The sequence below is a fragment of the Crotalus tigris genome, unplaced genomic scaffold, assembly GCF_016545835.1.
Source record: "Crotalus tigris isolate CLP2741 ecotype Arizona unplaced genomic scaffold, ASM1654583v1 scf7180000018954.1357295, whole genome shotgun sequence".
NCBI classification, from domain to species: domain Eukaryota; kingdom Metazoa; phylum Chordata; class Lepidosauria; order Squamata; family Viperidae; genus Crotalus; species Crotalus tigris.
The window spans coordinates 558,662-581,992 of NW_024097293.1; the positions used below are offsets into that span (position 1 = coordinate 558,662).

Here is a 23,331-nt window from a genome sequence, read left to right on the forward strand (position 1 = left end):
CTCTGCCCCGACCCCTGCCTCACCTTGCCTTGCCCCATGGCAATGGCACACCTGCCCTGCCCCCTCTCTCACCTTGCCTCACCCTGAAGGACGAGCCTCCTGCCCACTGCCCCACCTGCCAGAGACCCCCTGTATCTCCCCCAACCTTGCCCAGCCCCCACAGGCATCCCTCCATAGGAGCAACATCAAGGTGGCCACGCCCACCCTGGCCATGCCCACCCAGTCTGCCATGCCCATTGTAGCCACGTCCACCCAGCGGGACATGCCCATTCGGCACCCAGCGATACATAAGTGGGTTTTGGGTTGCAGTTTGGGCATTCGGTCTCTAAAAGGTTTGCCATAACTTCATTAGAGTATCTCATATAACAGTGATGGCAAACCTTTTAGAGACTGAGTGCCCAAACTGTAACTCCAAACCCACTTATGTATTGTCGAGTGCCAGGTAGGTGTGGCCCATTGGGTGGGCATGGCCCATTGGCAGACTGGTTGGGATTAAACAGTTCAATCTATCAATTCCAACTCTGCGAGATTTTTTTCCCGGCGAGAAGTTGAAATTGATTGATTGATTGAACCTTTTTTTTTTTTGCACACGGCGGCAGAGGCCTAAAGCAAAAAGGTTTTATAAAACTCAGCTGAAGGCCTAGGACTGGGGCGAGGGTGTGGGTGCCCACAGAGAGGGTTCTGCATGCCACTTGTGACACCCATGCCATAGGTTCGCCACCACGGTCATATAGCCTTAAGCTGCCTATATGAGATACTTCTACCTAAGAATGCTCTAGAGTTTAATTCAGTTTGAACTTCAGATTTAACTTGAATCAGATTTCATTTGATTTATACTTCTCAGATGAATGAGCAGAAAAGAATGAAAGCACACTTCAGTTGTGCTTTGAATATCATGTTTCTCTGATTGTTGCAATATAGTTCTCACTTTAAAAAACAGTCTAAAGTATTTGTGGAAGTGGATGTTATGATCATGTTTGATAGGGTGAAGATAATAATATGAAGATCCTCCCATTTTTTTACCCATTCAATTAGAGGCCTATGTGGGTAGAATAAGCTGAGAAAAAGTGGCCGAAATCATCCAGTGAGCATCAAGATCAAATAGTAATTTGAATCCAGGCCTCTCTTGTCCAAGATGGGTTGCTAGATTACACTGATATTAAAATATATTTTAAAATAATAATATACAAAAGTGTATTTGAGAGGATTTGAGTTTAGAAATGAATGCTTTTGGGAAAAAAATGTTAGACATGTGCACAAACATGTATTGGTATGAATTTTAACAATATATTGATGCTTTGAGACTCCTTTGATATAGTTTCTCCTACATTGGACGCAAAGCAGGATATGGAATGGTACTGGAGGAAAAAGAGTTAACCTTCCCCAATATTTTCTTAAGAATAAGCTTCAATCCAAAACAAATGTATCCTGTGGCAAGAGAAAGTAGCAACATTTTATTATTTCCCAAAAAATTCCTAATTAGTATATTAAACAGACATCTCAAGAACACACAGATTAAGAAGCAATAATATTCTAGCCATAAATCTTTCCTTCTTGAGCGAAATCAAAACACGAATGGCTGCACTTTCAATGCTGTTCAGGAAACACTGCTATGCTCCTCTTTAAACCTTCTTTAGAGTTTTCTTTTCTTTTCTAAAATGGAGCAGTAGATCTCTTCAGTCATGGGTATGTAGTTCTTTTCTGAGTCATCCAGGAAGAAGAAGGGATCCTTGATGTTGGCAGGATTGAATCCATCCCTCACCAACTGACCTTTACGCTGCTTGAAAGTTCCTGTGATCTCCAGCTTCTCCTGCAGCAAGTATAAGGCAACAGTGAGAATAGAGTCAGGAATTAGCCCTTCACTATTGCCCTGCCTGAATAACAAAGCCAGTGAATGGTGCTTCCCCTACTGCCCTAGTGTGAGACAAATTAAGGAAACTGATGCAACTTTGTTTTTCCTTACCTTCCTACTCTTTGTCCAGTTTTTCTCTCTGCTGTTTGCTCTTACTGTGTTTAGCAGGGCTTCTTCAGTCTTCATTATGGGATACTGCCTTCCTTAATCTTCTCTATCACTTCCCTGTATCTCCTCAGTGCCCCTTCCATCTACTCCACTCCCCACAACCATCATCACATTGTCTTTTTCAACCTTTACCCAAGGCTTTCTCCATCTACAGCTTCACCTCTGCCCAATGTTTCCGTCCTGCTTTCTCCAACCTCTCTAATTCATAACAGCCAGTCCTGTTTCTCTGTGCAGAAATATTGAATATGAGTATATAAAACTTCCCCCCTCCTTTTCAGATTTCAGATGAATTTATATATACTCTTTATTTTCATTATTCCCCTTTTTTGTTCCTAGTTATACTTTTTTAAATCATCAATGTTCTTCTACTCTTTAATAAAATGAAAACGTTTTTAAAGCAAAGAAATTGCATGCAAATACAAACTCAGTTGACAGCTTCCTTTACTGGCAATGTAATTTACTCTAGTTATCCTATTGATCAAATCAAGCCTATTTCTTATTTCTTTTCTGTTTATATTCTGATTGGCAGCAGCATTTCTATTTCTATTATACTTTATGATGCTGAAGTCTGGGGTTTTGAGTTATTTTCTCTAACGATTTCTTAGGCTGTGGAAGCAAGAGCCTAAATCAGTTGTTTCTCACCTGGATACGGATGAAGCGGGGTATGGCGTAGCTGGGCAGATAATCCTTGGTATGTATGAACAACTTCTTTCCATCAAAGGGGCACCCATCCTTCAGCCGCATGGCTGCCATCCCAATCTTTCCTTCATGCCCTGGAATAAAGCAGAATAATTGACAGTAAAGCTACATGTTTTCTGCAGAAAAGGAGCAAAACTGTTGGTTGCTGGTGCTAAGCAAAGCAGCTTTCATTCATTATTTACAATCTTACCAAAACGCCCTGATGCTCCTCACTCTATTTTCTATCTCCATGAAGTTGACCCATATCTCATCTCAGATCATGATTGATGGTTTAGCCTTATCCTGCTACTTCCCATATCACAAAATATCCATTTTTTAAAATGTAAGTAAATAATAGTTGCAGATAAGGAAAAATGGTGCAATTCTACTTGCAATGCAAGGTAACTTTTCAAGATGAAACTAATTGAATGAAAATATGGGACTCCTTATTCAATTCTATCTAATTTAGATTTTTCTACCCTCAGTCTTGTATCAAGCTACAGAAGTCAGATAGCTGATAGACTGCAAGTTGTCTTGGTTTATATTTTAACAAGAAAAAAAAGACAATAATAATTAATTAACAATCAATAATGATTAAGTTTGAAAATTTTATAATTAGTTTATTAATTAATGATATATTTATTTGATCTTCCCGTCTCCCATTTATATTCTCCTTCTTCAACCTTAAACAAAATATAATTCTTAATATTTTCAATATATAATGATTAGGAGAAAGAGAAAGATACACCCAATTGAATGCAGAATTCCAGAGAATAGTTAGAAGAGATAAGAATACCTTCTTAAATGAACAGTGCAAAGAAATAGAAGAAAACAACAGAATAGGGAGGACCAGAGATCTCTTCAAGAAAATTGGAGATATGAACGTTTCATGCAAAGATGGGCATGATAAAGGACCAAAATGGTAGGGACCTAACAGAGGCAGAAGTGATTAAGAAGAGGTGGCAAAACTACACAGAGGAACTATACAAGAACCAGCTTAACATCCCAGATAACCACGATGGGGTGATCATTGACCTTGAGCTAGACATCCTAGAATGTGAAGTGAAATGGGCCTTATGAAATCTGAGCAACAACAAAGCTAGTGTAGGTGACAGTATTCCAGCTGAGCTATTCAAAATCTTAAAAGACGTTGCAGTAAAAGTACTACACTCAATTTGCCAGCAAATTTAGAAAACTCAACAATGGCCACAGGATTGGAAAAGGTCAGTTTACATTCCAATTCTAAAGAAAGGCAATGCCAAAGAATGTTCAAACTATCATACCATTGCATTCATTTCACATGCTAGTAAAGTTATGCTTAAAATCCTACAAGCTAGACTCCAGCAGTATGTGGATCGAGAACTACGAGAAATACAGGCAGGATTTCGAAGAGGCAGAAGAACTAGAGATCAAATTGCCAACATACGCTGGATCATGGAGAAATCTATGGCAAATCTAGGCAGCATACAAAAAGCAGAGACATCACCCTGCCAACAAAAGTGTGTAAAGTTAAGGCTATGGTTTTCCCAGTTGCAATGTATGGATGTGAAATTTAGACCATCAGAAAGGCTGAGCGCCAAAGAATTGAGGCCTTTGAACTATGGTGCTGGAGAGGACTCCTGCAAGGTGTTCAAACTGGTCAGTCCTAGAAGAGATCAACCCCCACTGCTCTTTAGAAGGCCAGATCCTGAAGTTGAAACTCAAATACTTTGGCCTCCTAATGAGAAGAAAGGACTCACTGGAGAAAGGCCTAATGCTGGGAAAGATTGAGGGCAATAGAAGAAGGGGACAACAGAGAATGAGGTGGCAGGATGGAGTCACTGAAGCAGTAGACTTGAACTTAAATGGACTCCAGAAGATGGTAGAGGACAGGAAGATGTGGAGGAACGTTGTCCATGAGGTCGCGATGGGTCGGACACGACTTCGCAATTAACAACAACAACGACAATGATTAGATATAGGCATTTTTTATATTTATACAGATAATAATAATATCTATGTATGACATTTGTTTCAGCTTATATTATTCTTATAACCATCATCTCATTAGTTCACCATGCATCCTATTTTTGTAATTTTTGTTTACATTTAATTTCCCTTATATTCAATCCAATTCTTATCAGTCATAATTTCTTCATATGTTAGTCATCTAACTGTCCAAATTTTCCCATTTAAGTACATCATTGGTGTTATGTATTGTTATTTATTGTTAATGTGTTAGGTTTAAATGTGTCTCCAACTGTTCTGCAGGTCTCCAACTGTTCTGAAGTTCATATTTGAGCGGGTAAAATGTTTAAATCTGATTGGTCGCCGCCTAGTGGAAACAGGTATAAAAATCTCTCAGTTCATCGGTTGAGTTAGTTATGTTATTCTTATAATAAATTGCATTAAATCTTTCATCAACATTTTAATTCAAGAGTCAATTTATCAGTCAATCAAAATTACAGTTCAGTGTGTTAAGCCACTTTAAATCCTCCCATTAGATTCTCCTCTAAAAGATTAGTCAAAGGCCATGTGCTACGGGCACAAAACTGGAAGTCCTGCAGATGGCTACTCTTGAAGACAACATGGAATTGATCCAAACGACACTCCTTGGTCTCATAGGTCCTAGAGTATGCCCCTCTTGCCAAATCTGGTGCACTGAGTAAAAGTAGTGAGAGAGAAAGGTTCTCTCAAATAACCTGGTCCCATTTCATGTAGTGCTTTACTTTGCACCTTGAAGTGAACCAGAAACAAATGGGCAACGAATGTAGGTTGCAGATCAAAAGTGTAACTTGCACTGATCAGGGATTGCACATAACTGCCCATGCAGCCACATTTTTCACTAGCTGAAACTTTTAGATACTTTTCATGTAAAGCATATTACAGTAATTCAAAATAAAGATGATCCTCTGAAGCTGCTGCATGACCACCTTCTCGACAACCTTCCTTAAAAAAGGAAGATTGGAGATTGGACAAAAATTGTCCAGAACAATTCAGTCTAACGATGCCTTTTTGAGGAAGGATTGAACCATCACTTCTTCAAGGGAAGGAGAGACCACCCCTTATCTCAAGAAAAAAAAATACATCTAACACCCCATCATACATCACATTATGGGAAGATTTAGCCAACCAGAATGGGCATGGATCTAATATAAGGTTCAGCTCACAGTCATGAGGACTCTGTCAATTCTTCAGGTACAACAGGATCAAACTGCCCTCACACTACTGGGCACAAGCCCTACTTGTCATAGGACCTAATTACTGAGCCTCCTTGAAGGCATACTCCTGATCCCTTCCTTTAAATACCGTCACCTTAAGGGGCCTTAGAAGTGTGCCTTTTCTGTTGCAGTTCTTGCCCTATGAAACACCCTCTTCCTAGAAGTCCAAATGGCTCCCACCCTGTGGTTGAGGAGGCATACAAATTAATAAGGTTAGAGTTAAGGTGAACTTATGATTCAGGATATTGCACAATCACCCTAAATGGGTAAATCCAGTAACTAGATTAAGCATCTTCTGCAAATAAGATTTCTAAACATGCATTGGAAAGGTGTGTAGAAATTTATATAGGTGTTTCAAACTCACCTGGCACTGGTACTCCATATACATTGACTTCCTCAATGATATCCAAACTTGCTAATGTCATCTCAACCTCAGTAGTGGCCACGTTCTCCCCTTTCCAGCTGCCAAAACAGGAGGGCTTTATTTCTTACACAGTTTGATAGAACGTATTAAAAATGTATTAGTTAGCATTTCAATATTCCTGTAGATGGCTTCACACACAAGATCTCTTTCTGGCTTTAGGATCAGGGGAAAATATTTCCTAACTTACAGTAAATACTAAGATAAACTCAAGAGGATGAGCCTGCTAGCAAAAATACAGAGAAAACCATACAACAGAGGAAGTTATTTACTATGGTTGCTCAGCCAGGAAAGACAATGCAAATGTTTGTGCCAATAAATGTCCCTGGCTGACAGAAGATCAGAAGAAAATTACAGTGATAATTATTTTATTAAACATGTTCACAGAACAAACCATTGATTAATTACAATATATAAGCATGGCTTAAGTCACCATCACATAAATCTAACAAAATATGTTGTCCATTAGAAAAGAATATATGGAGCTCAAGGTTGAAATGTTGGATTTTAGTGCTCTCTGAGCTTGCTTGTTTCCTTGCAGACAATTATTAACAGACTTGAGACCATTATCAGTGCCCTGTATTGAGTTGGTGCTATATATAGGAGATGGTAGGTTTCTTTATATGACAGTTTTCTTTGGCTTTCACTATGTATTACAATGTATTTATCAATCCTAGCAACTTTATGATGCATGCTGGTTGGGGAATTCTTGGAGTTGGTTCACACACTGTAAATACAGTGATATATAGCGTATTGTAGCATATTGGTTCATTGGAGTTCTTGGGGATGATTTTGTTTCTGCTTTGAGATTATTCAAAGCAGAGATGTGCTTCATATTGGATGTTTCATGAATCAAGTTCACCGAGTCAAAATCCAAGATTAGTTCTCTAAGGCTTAGCAAGCATTTTTGAACTCCTCCTCCTCCTCCATCTCCATTTTCCCACAGGTGCAGGATCCATATTTTGGAGGGATCAACCAAGTATTGATCAACCAACTCTCTCAATGGGCTGAGAGAAAGTGATTGGCTCAGAATCACCTAATCAGTTTTTATGACTAAGGCAGGACTAGAAGCTCATAGACTTATGGCTTCTAACTTGGTACCTTAACCACTAGACCACACTGGCTATCTTTGACCAATACGGTCCTCAGTCAAATGAATTTCAAATTCTTAACTGTAATAAAAAATCATAAAGTAACAATGAGCACAAATGAATCATATCCCATTCAGTATCTTATTTCAGTGAGGCAAAACTGCAGATCCAATTTACTAATGGAATGAATAATGAGACTCACCGGAAAGAATCTCCCACACGATCCTGGAAATAGATAAAACCTTCATGGTCTTCCATCAAAAGATCTCCAGTATTAAAATAACTGTCTCCTTTCTTCAACACATTACGGAGAATTTTCTTCTCTGTGTTTCGATAATCTCCTGCATAACCTTCAAATGGGACTGCTTTACTTATCTGTATTACCATTAAACCTCCCTGTCCTAGAACATGAAAAGGGGTGCAAATAGAATCAATAAATTGCCTCACAACAAAGAACCAATAGCACCTCTAAATGGGAATTATCTGATCATCCAATGATCAGCTGCCATAGGCCTTAATAACTTCCCAGAAGACAAAGGGAGATATCATCCACAGCTTTTTCTCACTTGCACTTTCCTCACCACAGCATAAGTATGTGCTAGCAACCTTTTTGCACTGTGTCATCATGACATCATCATAATCCAATGCATCCAAAAGGAGTGTGACTATCAGCTGATATGAATGGTCAAGGTTCCGACTAATGACCCAAACAATCAGGACTCCGAGGCTTGAAATTTCCTCAAAGAACATGTTTATTGGATACATAATATCAGCATGGTAAAAAGTGAAACCAACTCTAAATTTTCCATCCAGGAATTCAATGTAACTAAATGTAACACTTCCCTCACCCTATTATACTATTGATCACACTACCCAATGAGGGCAATTGGCGGGCTCCGTGACACTTCTTCTCTCCACCTTCCAGCACTTGTGGGAATGACCTTGGTTTCCACAGGATTGCTCTGTGTTTAGTCTAGCAATCCTTTTGCTTTCTTCCCCCCCCTCTTCCTCCCAACCTGTGTGGCAACTGAGAATGACAATAATGGCTTCAGCCAGGTTCATTTCAGAAGGTGACAGTCTGTTTAGACAGATTATCCTCTCCTAAGACAATCCATATCATAGGAGAGTGATTAGTGGATATCCACATGCTGGCTGGTGATGTTTGGTGGAAGAAGAGGGAAACAATATTAGGAGAATGTAACCAGTTCCTGCTTTTAACATACTTATACAGCACAAGTAAAGATGGCAATATTTGCTAGCATTATATCTGTAATACAATAAATATAGGAAACCTTACTGAGATTAGCTTTCTGTGGGCTTAAAACTGAGAGATAAGACTTTAAATTGACCATAAAAAATAGCCCTCGTTCATGTTTTTCAGGACATCCATCCCTCAACCAGATAAAGCAAGAGTGTTGAGCATGCACAGATGTAGCAGGACACTTACACTGATTATATTGTTACATCAACTAATTAAATGAATTGGCATTTATTTTAGGAAGGTAAAGCGGATTATACAACCTCTCCTTCCCTCCCCCTCCCCCTCCACACACACATATATAGAAATGCACATGCACATACATATACTGCACATATTCATATTCATTCCTTTATGTAATATCTGTCCCTTACAAGCTTAGGTGATTTTAAACCTAAGGTCTTTGACATATTAGACCCAAGGATAACATCTGTCCATGGCTGTTAGTCAGTGTAAGATTATTTTGGTTAAAACCGCCTATCATACCTTTTCCAGAAAACTCTATTATACTCCCCTAAAGGTGCTTTTTTCAGGAGGAAACTGGACTTTCTTGTTTTTCATTGAAGATGTTTAGCTTCTCATCCAAGAAGCTTCTTCAGCTCTGACTAGATGGTGGGGAATGGAAGCTTCTTCAGTCAGAGCTGAAGAAGCTTCTTGGATGAGGTGCGAAACATCTTCAAAGAAAAACAAGAAAGTCCAGTTGCCTCCTAAAAAAGCATCCATGGGACAACCATGACCTGAATGATTGAGAATCTCCATAGACATCTGTTGTACTGCATTTCTTGCTCAGTTTTGTAATTCCTTCTTAGCATTTCTGAGAAGAAAAGAAAATATGGCAGTTTTGTTTTTGCTTTTGCTTTAAACATTTTGCTTCAAACATTGCTTATTTGAAATAATTTTATAAACCTCAGAAAACATATGTATGTATGTATGTATGTATGTATGTATGTATATATATCACAAAGATAAGTTCAAAACTTCCAAGGACATGGTCTAATGCAGCCTTCCAAACGTGGTGCCTACCAAACATGTTGCACTCCGGGTCCCATAATCTCAATGAACAAAATCAAAAGGGATTAAAATCTGATATATCAAGATTCTAGAGGGTTTCTGATTGAAAAAAAAAGATTGTTCAAATAGAGACTCACATTGCTAAAAGTATTCATTTTATGCTTATGGGTTTTTTTTACTTAATGTATTTATCAATTGGTTGTAGATTCCCATAAAGACTCCTGAAGTTCGTAGTGATAAAATGGTTTTTAGATCCCTTTCCTACAAGATTTGCCAAACGGGTAGTTTATGAATAGTTCCCTTAAGAAGAGGAACAAATATTAACAAGAAAAAAACCTCAGAACTAGCTGTTGTGTAATATATCTGCATTTATTCTCTTAAGCATTTCAGATATTCCCTTTATCAAAGAGAACAGTAAACAAGCATAAGTTACAAGGTCCCAAATATTAAATAAACTTAGAATCATAGTAGCCTTTTACAAGGACAAACATATGCACTATATGCAAACACAGTAGTAGTAGTAGTAGTAGTAGTAGTAGTAATAATAATAATAATAAATAAATAAAGTTGGAAGGGACCTTGGAGGTCATCTAGTCCAACCCCCTGCTCAGGCAAGAAACCCTATACCATTTCAGACAAATGGCTGTCCAGTCTCTTCTTAAAAACTTCCAGTGTTGGAGCATCCACAGCTTCCTGAGGCAGGTTGTTCCACTGATTAATTGTTCTAACTGTCAGGAAATTTCTCCTTAGTTATAGGTTGCTTCTCTCTTTGGTTAGTTTCCATCCGTTGCTTCTTGTCTTGCCTTCAGGTGTTTTGGAGAATAGCTTGACTCCGTCTTCTTTGTGGCAGCCCCTGAGATATTAGAACACTGCTATCATGTCACCCCTCGCCCTTCTCTTCATTAAACTAGACATACCCAATTCTAGCAACTGTTCCTTATATGTTTTAGCCTACAGTTGCCTAATCATCTTTGTTGCTCTTCTCTGTACTCTTTCTAGAGTCTCAACATCTTTTTTACATCGTGGTGACCAAAACTGGATGCAGTATTCCAAGTGTGGCCTTACCAAGGCATTATAGAGTGGTATTAATACTTCACGTAATCTTGATTCTATCCCTCTGTTAATGCAGCCTAGCACTGTGTTGGCCTTTTTGGCAGCTGCAGCACACTGCTGGCTCATATTTAGGCAATTCTTTACTAGGACTCCGAGATCCCTCTCACAGTTACTACTATTGAGCATGGTGCCACCTATGCTGTACTTATGCATTTGGTTTTTCTTGCCTAAATGTAGAACCTTGCTTTTTTCACCACTGAATTTCATTTTGTTAATTAGTGCCCAGTGTTCAAGTCTGTCCAGATCCTTCTGTATCTTAAGCCTATCTTCTGGAGTGTTGGCTATTCCTGCCAGCTTGGTGTCGTCTGCAAATTTGATGAGTTCCCCATCTATCCCTTCATCCAAATCGTTGATGAAGATTATTATTATTATTATTATTATTATTAATAATAATAATAACAAGACCCGGCAATGGCTAAGAGCAGGCAAATTGAAGAAAGAGATTGACGGACTAATTCTGGCTGCACAAGACCAAGCCTTAAGGACAAATGCGTATAAAGTCAAAATTGAGAAGACAGCAACAGACAGTAAGTGCCGCCTATGCAAAGAAGCTGAAGAAACAGTGGACCACCTGGTAAGCTGTTGCAAGAAGATTGCACAGACTGACTACAAGCAGCGGCATGACAAAGTAGCAACAATGGTGCATTGGAAGATCTGCAAAAAATATCATTTGCCTGTAAGCAAAAACTGGTGGGATCATAAAATAGAGAAAGTCATAGAAAATGATAAAATTAAACTGCTCTGAGACTTCAGAATTCAAACAGACAAGCACCTGCAACATAACACCCCAGACTTAACAATTGTCAATAAGAAAGACAAAAAAGTCTGGATAGTGGATGTGACAGTGCCTGGAGACAGCAGAATAGAAGAGAAATTACTGGAGAAGATAACAAAATACAAAGACCTACAAATAGAAAGACTGTGGCAAAAGCAAGCAACGGTAGTACCAATAGTGATAGGCTCCTTGGGTGCAATCCCAAAACAACTGGAGCACCACTTGAACACCATTGGCATTGACAAATTCACTATTAGTCAATTGAAAAAGGCGGCCTTACTAGGAACTGCTTCCATCCTGCGACGATATCTGTAATACCATCAAACATCCACATCTGTTTATCCCAGATCCTGAGTAAGGACTCGATAGGTAGACAAAATGCCAAATCCAGTCTGAACATCTGACTGTGCGATGATCCATAATAATAATAATAGTAGTAGTAAAGTTGGAAGGGACCTTGGAGGTCATCTAGTCCAACCCCCTGCTCGGGCAGGAAAACCTATACCATTTCGGACAAATGGCTGTCCAGTCTCTTCTTAAAAACTTCCAGTGTTGGAGCATTTACCACTTCTGGAGGCAGGTTATTCCACTGATTAATTGTTCTGACTGTCAGGAAGTTTCTCCTTAGTTCTAGGTTGCTTCTCTCCTTGATTAGTTTCCACCCGTTGCTTCTTGTGGACATTATGCTGATGTAGCCAGTGCAGTTAAAAAAAAACTTTATTATTAAAATATGAGATAGTCTAATCCCCCACCCAGTTACTTCCCCTCAAACAATAGTAACCACAGTTACTATTGTTGCCATTATGATGTGAATAGAAGTTTGTATCCTAATGATGTATATACTTTCTACCTACAAAGTTATATTTTATAAACTGTAGTTCAGAACTCCTGACTTGTGTCCATTTTGTACATAATGTCTATTTATTTTAGTTTGTGTTTCTGATTTGTTCTTTTCAGCCATGCCATCTATGGTCTTAATACAAATACAATATGTGCTACATTTATGAAAATACTGTAGTGAGACATACTGATTTGCCTTTTGCTTCATGTTGAACCAGAAGCAAGAGAATCCCATATTTCCATTTCTACTATGCTTTGCTGAAAAGATTTTTTTTAATTTCACAGATAGTACACTAGCACTAGAATATTTAAAAAGAATGCCAGAAATCTTCTACAGAGAAAAATGGTTAGAACCACAATAAAAGGTAATCTCAACATAGTAATGCTTAGAATCTTCTAGCATTCTCATTCTTGAATCAAAATCCTTGCATGAAGCAATAGAAAGATGCAAGTCAAGCATATTATCTATGGTCTGACAGCATCACTCTGGGTCTTTGTTGTAAAAACAGTTCAGGAGTGTTCACTGGGCAGGGTGGTTGTTAAAAGGAGCAATAGCTTGACTGCAATATCATGATCAAAACTCCATCCATTGTTCAATGAATATTAAAAGGATTGGGGTTTTGATTGCACAATCACAGCTGCCATCTTGATATTTTTTACACATGGTCTCCAAAACAGTGAAAGTTTTAGAAACTTTTTAAAATGTTTTATTATTTTTTTAAGAAGAGGGGATGTGTGAATTTTCTTTTAATAATGTACCATATTTCTACATGCCCTAGACCAGGGCTACGGTTCGCTAGTGGGCTACGAGCTGTTTGCAACTGGTCTGCAAAGCCGAAAAGGTTGGGAAACTCTGCCACAGACCTGATGTTCCTGTGATTTATGGCAGTCGAAGCCAAATTGACTTGGAGGAGCAGAATATCTTTCTATGGAGTGAATTCTTGACAATGCAAAGTTTAGTCTATCTTAAACTTGTCTAGCTTTCTGTTTGTCAGTCAGTCTTAAAAAACATACCTGTAGGCACTGGGATACAGAACCCCTTCTCATCTCTCACAGGCTGATCTGCATCCACATCATATTGCACAAGTTTATAGTTAAATAGTTTCTGAAATTGAACAGACAATTAGAAATATGATTCCAAAACAGGCATTGATGACAGGTTTACACTTGTCTATATGGATTTAATGAGCAAAAGGAACAAGGAAATTCATGCTGAATAAAGAAGCCCAGCTAAACCCTACAGAGCTAAACTCTCTCCCTTCATCCTCTGAACAAATCCTGTGGTGCAATGAGGCAGAAAATCAGGTATGTTGTGACTGATGTTTTATCACATTCTTTGGACTGGGCAAAATGAATTATTTATCACAGGCAAGAGGACAAGCACTTCCATCAGACATCCCACCTTACCTTTTGGTGTAATGGTGAAGGTGCTGGCCTAGAAACTGGGAGACTGTGAGTTCTAATCCCACCTTATGCATGAAAGCTGTTTGGTTGACGTTGGACCAGTCCCTCTCTCTGTCAGCCCAGCCCACCTTATAGGGTTGTTGTTGTGGTGAAATTAGGAGGAAGAAGGAATATTAAATACAGTTGCTGTAACGTATTGGGTTAGTCATTAACAGTTGTTATAATCCATTATTGTGTATATTTGAAAAGAGTCTCCAACTATCACGAATCAAACTGCTAGCCTGCAATTTAAACGGGAAATTGTTCTTTAAAATGATTGGTCACCGCCTAGTGATGGCACTGTATCAATAGATGTCAAGTGATTATCGGAGCCACTTCTGTGTTTTCAATGATAAAGAATAGTTGCATTATATCGGTCTGGTCTATGCCTCAATGAACTCAATACACAGCAGTGGTGACGAAGGTGGAATACTGCTAAGGAGAGAGAGAGAGAGCTGAAGCACTTAGCCAGAAGTCACTAGGATGTGAGACCAGGCACCAGAGCCCTGATAGGGACTACATCCCCACCCAGCCTGCCAGTAAAGTCACACTGGAGGCATACTCTTCCTGAGGGATCTGTCCCTAGGATTTACCTAGCAGCTCCTAGCAGTGGAAGGCATTGACCAGGACCTCATGAGTATCAACTATGGCCAAAGTAGGCAAGCTGAATGAATTTGATGTTTCTCACCCTGAACAATGGAGCTCCTATGTCTCCAGGGTGGAAAACTACCTGAGGGCCAAATGGGTGAGAGACGATGGGCTGAAGGCAGCAACCCTGCTCTGCATGTGTGGGCAGGCTGATTGCCCCAGCCAGCTTAGAATCAGTCAGATACACTGATCTGAAGAGGAGGCTAAAGGAACATTTTGAACCCAGGCTGTCCATTATTGCTTGGCGGCATGCATTTGAGCAAAGAGAGCAACAGGCAGGGGAGTCAGCAGCTGAATTCGTGGCCGCACTAAGATAAGCATTAAGACTTTGCGAGTTTCCTGACTTAGAGGATCGACTCAGAGACAGACTCATGTGTTGCCTGAGGAACCGAGACTTGCAGCAGAGGCCTTTTGCAAAAGAAATGCTGACATTCCAGGATGCATTAAAGGAGGTCATGGCAGACAAGGTCACTGGTGAAGCAATGAAAGCTTTACAACCTCAGAAGACTCCCCTCAGCCAGACAGCTGTGCACTACAAAACTACAGAAATACTGGAAGACCCAGACGAGGGTGATGAGATTGACCGGTTACAGAAGCAACCTATCAGACGGCAACATCCCATTGACAAGGCAATTCTATTCCCTAGCTGTGCCAGTTGCAGCAAAGAGCACAAGAGATCTGAGTGCAAATTCCACACTGCAGTTGTTGTGCTTGTGGCAAGCAAGGGCACATGGCCAGAGTCTGTAAAGTCGCCAGAGAGAAGTTCTGCCTGAAGACATCCCAAGGAGAGGTAGATGGGCCCCGAGACAGAACAGAGTCAGTTACTCCTCCAGAAGCAGAAACATATTAAGGACAGGAGCCCAACGCTCTCTTAAAGAGAAGCTGAGATTTAAAACCAGGCTGCAATGTGTCCCTTGTTCTATGGAACTAGACCCCGGGTCAGCCCTGTCCATAATCTCTCACAAAACGTTTAGCGACATCTGCAGACAAGGTAGGAAACGAGTTCAACTCAAACTGTCAAGACTTGTTCTGGCAGACTTTCAAAATTGTTGTGTAGTGATGAAAGGCGAAGCCACAATAATAGTCAGCTTCAAAGAGTTTGAGGGTCCCCTCAATGTCATGGTCATTGAAGGCCAGTGCACCAGTTTGATTGGGCTGGACTGGTTTGATGCCCTGGGCATCAGAGTAACCGGCTTCAACTACACAGAAACAGCTGACCTAGCAGCTGTGTGCCAGGAATTTGCTGATGTATTCAGCCCTAATTTAGGTCAATACAAGGAAGCACCAATGTCCCTTAACCTCAATCCAACAGTAACTCCTCTCAGGATCAAACCTCGCAGAGTGTCTTTCATACTAAAGCCTTAAATGGATGCAGAGCTAGACAAGTTAGTACAGCAGGAAGTGTTTCAACCTGTAGATAGCAGCGTGTAGGAAAAACCCATAGTAACCCCAGTGAAGCCCAATGGGGACATTCATATTTGTGCTGATTACAAATGCACAGTTAACAAAGCTTTGCAGCAACATGCTTACCCAATTCCAGTGGTAAGCCACATCCTGGCATCACTGAAGAAAGGTTGTGTATTTGCTAAACTGGACCTCACACAGGCATATCAACAACTGCCTATGAATGATGCCACTGTAGAGACTCAGACAATAGTCACACATAGAGGGGCATTCAAGGTTTGTCACCTGCAGTTTGGGAAAAATGTTGCTCCAGGGTTGTTCCAGAGTGTAATGGAATGCATACATAAGAATATTTCAGGTGTGTGCCCTTATTTTGATGACGTTCTGATTGCTGGGGAATCTGCAGCAGTTTTAGCAGAATGTCTCAGAGCAGTTCTTCAACAGTTCCACAAAGCGGGGTTGAAGTTAAAAAGCAACAAGTGCCAAATTGGTGTGAACTCTACTGAGTTCCTGGGATTCAGGATAGATGCTGCTGGAATCCACCCCTCTGACTCTAAGCTTAAAGCTATACAACAGGCTCCCAGACCTAAGTGAAAAGGGGAGCTGCAGGCATTTTTAGGGCTACTTAATTTCTACCGTTCATTCCTGCCACACAAGACAGCATTGGCAGAGCCGCTTCATTGACTTCTGGATAAAAAGGCATTGTGGGAGTGGACAAACACTCACAAAAAAGCTTTTAAAGCAATCAAATCACTGCTGTCATCAAGCTCTGTACTAGCTCAATTCAATGAGAAATTGCCTGTCAGTTTAGCATGTGATGCTTCACCGTATGACATAGGAGCAGTTTTAAGCCATCTAATGGCAGATGGGCACCAAGCACCCATCGCTTACTATTCCAGAATGTTATCCTCTGCAGAGAGGAACTACGCACAGATAGACAAGGAGGCTTTAGCCATTGTAGCTGGAATTTAAAAATTCCATGACTTCCTATATGGGCGCTCCTTCACCATTTTCATGGATCATAAGCCTCTCTTAGGACTCTTTACAGCAGACAAGCAGACCCCACAGATCCTTTCTCCTAGGATGCTGCAATGGTCAATATTCATGGCTGCCTATTCTTACAGGCTAGTCCATAAGCCAGGCAAGGAAATGGGCCATGCTGATGCACTCAGTCAACTGCCTTTGTCTCACCCAGATCCCGACCCAGCACCTGCAGTTCGCATCCTGGCAATCCAGGATCTCCCTGAGACTCCCCTTCATGCTGGAGATGTGGCTGCTGAAACTGCCACTGACAGAACACTCAGTCATGTTCTGAACTGGATGTCGAGGGGGTGGCCTGATAACAGACCAGGTCCAGAATTTCATAGTTTCACTAGCAGAAAAAATGAGCTGTCAGCTCATAAAGGCTACATGCTACAGGGAAGCAGGGTGATAGTCCCACCCACATGAAGAGCCAGAGTTTTAGAATATCTGCATGAGGGTCAACCAGGCACAGTTAGGATGAAGGCACTTGCTAGGAATTACTTATAGTGGCCTGGCCTGGATAAGGACATAGAGGCTCAAATAAGGAGCTGCCAGATCTGTCAGAAGGCCCGACCTGAAATGCCTCAAGCACCACTGCATTGTTGGGAGACCACGCAAACTCCTTGGTCTTGCATGTACATAGACTTTGCAGGACCCTTCAAAGGACAGGTGTTCCTCATTGCTGTGGGCAACTATTCTAAATGGCCAGAGGTAGCCATTTATGACTACTGCCAGGACCATCCAGGAACTGCACAGAATCTTTACCACGCACAGCCTTCCAAATGTGATTGTATCCAATAATGGGGCATAATTCACAGCAGCTGAGTTCTAGTCCTTCCTGAGGACCAACATGATGTGACACTACCTCAGCCCCTTTTCATCCTGCTTCAAATGGTCAAGCAGAATGAATGATCAGAACGATCAAAGAAGCACTGAAGAAATTAATGACAGGTGACTGGCATCATTGCTTAGCAGATTTTCTACTCTGCCAACATACTACTCCTTGCACCACTATGGGCTGCAGTCCAGCGGAACTGAGATGGGGATGTCAGCTAACCACCAGGCTGGACCATCTCCACCCTGACAGGGCTGCTGCGGAAACATCTCAATCCAAGCCTCCAAGAAGTTTGCAGCTTGGTGAGAAAGTATGGGTGAGAAACTACAGGCTGGGAGCACTTTGGGTGGCAGCTGTGGTTTCAAAAGTGTCAGGGCCACTGTCTTATGACGTGGCCCTGGACGATGGTCATGCCACATAAACCAATTGCAGCAGCATCTGGCTAGCCAAAGCCTGGCTGCTGACAGAGAAGAGATTAGTGGATTGCCAGGTGACCAGGCCATGCCTGAGCCACCCAAAACATTTGAGACTATGCCTGCAGAACCGGGGTCACCAACGAACCCTGTCCTGAGTCCATCAGGCAGTATTGCAAACGAAGACAGCGGCACTTGTCTACCCGGCAATAATGGACATGGCAGAAGTCTACCCAGCCAGAACGATCAATGAGGTACCGGTCTTCCAGAAGCGATCGGGCCAAGCGACCCTGGTCTACCTGGCCCAACAAGGAGGCTTGTAGTTCGGGGACCTCAAACAACAATGCGGCACTCCGAACAGACACGAAACCCGCCTACATATTTGAGTGATTATGTTCATAAGTTGCAATGTGTTGACTTATCCAGGGGGAAGGGTGTAACGTATTGGGTTAGTCATTAATAAATACATAAATAAATACAGTCTCCAACTGTCGTGGAGCAAACTGCTAGCCTGCAATTTAAGCGGGAAATTGTTCTTTAAAATGATTGGTTACTGCCTAGTGGAGGCACTGTATAAATAGATGTCAAGTGGTTGTTGGAGCCACTTCTGTGTTTTCAGCAATAAAGAATAGTTGTATTACATCAGTCTGGTCTATGCTTCAACGAACTCAGTACACAACAATTGCCATATTGAGTTTCTTATAAAATAATAAAGGTGGGAGATAGATAGATAGATAGATAGATAGATAGATAGATAGATAGATAGATAGATAGATAGATAGATAGATAGATAGATAACAGATGGATAAATACATACAGAGAGTTACATACTTATCCACTGATTTGCATCCAGTCAATTAAGTGACTGGCACTATCAGAGCAAGGATTTTTGAACTAGAAAATTCTTCAAAAGCTGCTCTAGCATTTTCCTGCTCTTGCTGTAGAAAGAAAGATGTTATGTGAACCTCTCTGGAGTGCCTCAGTCTGGGATTATTTGAAGTAAAACATTAGAACTAGCATCATTCTCTCAATAGCTGACCGTGCCATGTGCTCTGAGAGATTTCACTCCTGGGCGGCCTAATGTACTATTTAAAAAAAAAAAAAAAATCCCAGATCTTCCGAAACAAGAAAAGCTAATTCATTTCAATGATATCAGTTTATCAGTTACATTTCATGTGGCCTTTGGAGACTAATGATAGCAAAGGTTGAGAACAGGTTATTTGACAGTTCCTCAAATTCAGAGAGAAATTTGAAAGTACTAGGTTTGGAGGCTGTATGTCTTTTTCTTAAAATACTCCAATTATGTTTCATATAGTTCTAATAGTTTATGACCCTATGTATATATTGGCTAGAGGTCTAAGTGGCTAGAAGTGGCCCAGACATTTTCTTGATCCATTTACAGACCATAAGAACTTCACATTGCGCCTATGGAGATACTCATGGATGTCCCAAAGGTGCATTTTCAGGGGGCAACTGGACTTTCTTGTTTTTCCTTTAAAGACATTTCGCTTCCCATTCAAGAAGCTTCTTCAGCTCTGACTGATGGTGGGGAATGGAAGGATTTCTATTTCGTGCAGACAGCTGATCATTTTCATCTTCGAAGAAAAACAAGAAAGTCCCGTTGCCTCCTGAAAAAGCAGCTTTGGGACAACCATGACCTGGATGACTGAGAATCTCCATAGACATTTAGCCATGCACTTTGGGATAAACACTCTTCGAATGATGCGGAAGTATGAACAGATTTCCAGAAAACATTGCAGATTGCAGAAACCATTTGCAGCTCAGTTTGAGATGCAGACAATACAGACTCATCCCCAACAGCCTTTGTTTGTCTTCAATAGTGAAGGGATGCAAGGCAGAAAATATCCTGCAGCCAAGAAGGCTCCACACACATTTGCACTACTCAGGCGACCCTGATGACATAGATAAGCCTCCAGGTGGCATCAACAACTCTCTAAAAGAATGCAAATGACCAGCTGTCTGCAAGGAATATAAACCCTTCCATTCTGCACCATCCAGTCAGAACTGAAGAAGCTTCTTGGATGTGAAGCGAAACATCTTTGAAGGAAAAACAAAAAAGTCCAGTTGCCTCCTGAAAAAGCATCTTTGGGACAACTTCGCATTACCTTAATGAAGAAATTGGTCTTTCCCACTGCTCCAACTTTTCCTACATAATTAATGAATCCACCAATTCCTTCAGTAGCTCCATAAACTTCGTAGATTTTGATGGGTCCAAATCGATTCAGGAACTCATTCCAAATCTCTGTTCGTAATCCATTGCCAAAGGCTGCTCGCACCCTATGGTCACGGTCATTGTCTCTCTGCAAGGTGAGATATCAAAGAAATTAGAGCTCTCCAAAATAAATACTGCATTAGCAGTGCCATGCCAACTGATCAGGCAGGGAATCAGCTTTTTAAGAGGTTGCTTGAAGAACAGCCTACAAGATGATGGGACATCCATAAAGATTGTTTACAATTAGACTATAAACTCTATGAGGGGTGTTAGTTATTTCAAGCTACAGTTGCATATCTATGATGCTGTTAGTATAGGCAGATGGAAATCCATGTCACCAGTAAATAAATAAAACAGATTTGGTTTCCAAATTCTGGTTAATATCTTAGTATCTGAATAGCATCTCTGAGCAAGTAGCAGGGACTCAACTTGACTAAGGCCTAGCAGAAATGTCAGGAATTTCCACATTCTAGCATTTGTAACTGTAATGTATTGAGTAAAGTCTGAGAATTGAGATGCTGAGAACTGTGGAAAAAACGGTTAGCTGGCCAGTGGCCAACAAGCCAGACTTTCTTTCTGCAGACTACTTATTATGCATTTAAGCAGGAGAATACTGTGTTCCTATTGGCTGCTGCCTTTAGGCTAAGTCTATAAGTATGGGTGGACCATTGGTTGTTAGTTTCTGTTTTGACTTTAAATAGAGTTGTTTTTCACCTACTGTCTCTTCAATGTCGCAAGTAGTAGTGACTCAAGAGTTGATTAAGGCCTAGCAAAAATGTCAGGAATTACCACATTCTAGCATTTGTAACTAAATGGTTGTTGCTAGAAAACATGTTGTTTACTGTTCTTGTGACAATGACTATTCCCTCCCCACTCCTCAACAGAAAAATGGTTCTTATCTAGTGTCTCCCAGATTCTCAACAAATATTTCTGCTTTTGAAAACTCCCTGTAATCCTTCCTTGGTTCCCTAGTTTTATAAAAGATTCATTTAAACTTGGAAGTGGCCACTTTCAAATCAAATTTGTCATACAAAAACAAAGCTAAGCAACCATAAACCTATTGTTACCACATAGCCATTTTAAAACTCCTGAGCATCTTTCTCAGAATACTTTTCTTTGTTTTACCTCCATGTACCTGGATCAATTCCCAAAGCTCTTTTTCAGTGTTTTGCAACCTGCTAAGATCCTGATTGCTATAAGGAATATACAAAGGAATAGTGGCATTGCACAATAGCATCAGTCTACATGTACTACAACTATTGTTGTTGTTAGTTGCGAAGTTGTGTCCGACCCATCACGACTCCATGGACAACATTCCTCCAGGCCTTCCTGTCCTCTACCACCTTCTGGAGTCCATTTAAGTTCATGACTACTGCTTCAGTGACTCCATCCAGCCACCTCATTCTCTGTCGTCCCTTTCTTCTATTGCCCTCAATCTTTCTCACTATATATTCCCATATAAAGATACAGCACTATTCTTCTATGAAAGATTAGTAATAATACCATTCTTTTTTCCTTTTACCTCTATAAATACATGGATTTATATGGTCTCTAATTATACTAAAAATGTGAATCCTGGATAAATCCATACCATAAAATAATCCAAACACCAGGATAATACTAAAAACAAAACTGTTTAATTAAAAGCTGAGCCTTTCGTCGGTCAACATTACCGACATCATCAGAGCGTGATGCAAGATTGCTGGGAGTCCTTCTTATGCTGCCGGGCAACTTTGTGCTCAGCTCCTTGACCTAGTTACCAGTCTGTCCATTCCCTCCATCTGGTTTCTTAAAGGGCCCACGTCCTTTATTGTGTTAGTGCTCTCCGAGGTTGCTATTTCCTTCCTCCTAGATCCAACCACTCTCCGTTTCTGCTCGCTCACTCCCATGTTCCCGTGGTCTGTTCATTCCCTCCCTGGACTGACTGTGCTTGTGTATGTTTGAGGGAGGGGGTGTATCAAGTGGATCCGGACGTCTATCTGGGCAATTCCTAGCGGCTGCATTCCTGCATATGTTCTTCCACCCAGGGACGCTGTCTTCCTCCTTGGGTGTCCGTGAGTATGCTGTACCACTTCTAGTTGTCTCCCTCCTCTTGAGGCTCCTCATTACTTGGGGGTGAACAACAAGGGTGGTTGGACGATAACCCACCAGACACCTACTCCATGATATGCAGGAATGCAGCGGCCAGGGATTGCCCAGATAGATGTCCGGATCTGCTTGATACACCCCCTCCCTCGAATGTACACAAGCACAGTCAGTCCAGGGAGGGTTGAACAGACCATGGAACGGGGCTTGAGAGGATGATGGATGCAGGAGTAGGCGAGCAGAAACGGAGAGTGGTTGGATCCAGGAGGAAGGAAATAGCAACCTCGAAGGGCACTAACGCAATAAAGGATGTGGGCCCTTTAAGAAACCAGATGGAGGGAACGGACGGACTGGGAACTAGGTCAAGGAACCAAGCGCAAAGTCGCCTGGCAGCATAAGAAGGACTCCCGGCAATCTTGCATCACACTCTGATGATGTCAGTAGTGTTGACCAACGAAAGGCTCAGCTTTTAATTAAACAGTTTTGTTTTTAGTATTACCCTGGATTATTTTATGGTATAGATTTATATATATACATATGTAACTTTATGCATATATGTGTTCTATGACTTTCTCCTTGGCAAATATAATTATCAATTTTTCATGAAATGGGAAACAAAGGAGCGAATTGGGTTAGATGAAGGGAGAAGGAATGGATATAGGAGAGAGGAATATAGAAACACACCATGCATTCATGATAAACTGGGCCTAGGTCTCTATGATATGATATGGGCCTAGTTATTTTTTAGATTGTTATCTGCATTGCCTAGACACTGCTATGTGCAATTTGGCAGGCAGTCCCTTATCATTCTTTATAATATTGTTTTCTGAAGTATTAGTC

At 40.8% G+C, this 23,331-nt stretch overlaps 1 protein-coding gene across 3 annotated transcripts in view; it reads right to left on the reverse strand.

Moving 5' to 3' along the window:
* Positions 1 to 1,426: 1,426 nt before the first annotated feature.
* The window catches only part of LOC120314561 (very long-chain acyl-CoA synthetase-like), a 28,248-nt gene continuing 6,343 nt past the window's right edge, over positions 1,427 to 23,331 (reverse strand). The window contains exons 5-10 of one of the 3 annotated variants that reach the window (XM_039357806.1): positions 20,300 to 20,494; positions 13,422 to 13,512; positions 7,613 to 7,811; positions 6,263 to 6,360; positions 2,663 to 2,793; positions 1,427 to 1,810 (exon numbers count right to left, since the gene is read on the reverse strand). In XM_039357806.1, coding sequence (XP_039213740.1) covers positions 1,634 to 1,810; positions 2,663 to 2,793; positions 6,263 to 6,360; positions 7,613 to 7,811; positions 13,422 to 13,512; positions 20,300 to 20,494 — 891 coding nt within the window. In that variant the 3' untranslated portion in view covers positions 1,427 to 1,633. The remainder of the gene's footprint in view (positions 1,811 to 2,662; positions 2,794 to 6,262; positions 6,361 to 7,612; positions 7,812 to 13,421; positions 13,513 to 20,299; positions 20,495 to 23,331) is intronic. The other 2 variants (XM_039357805.1, XM_039357807.1) reach the window with 2 other exon arrangements.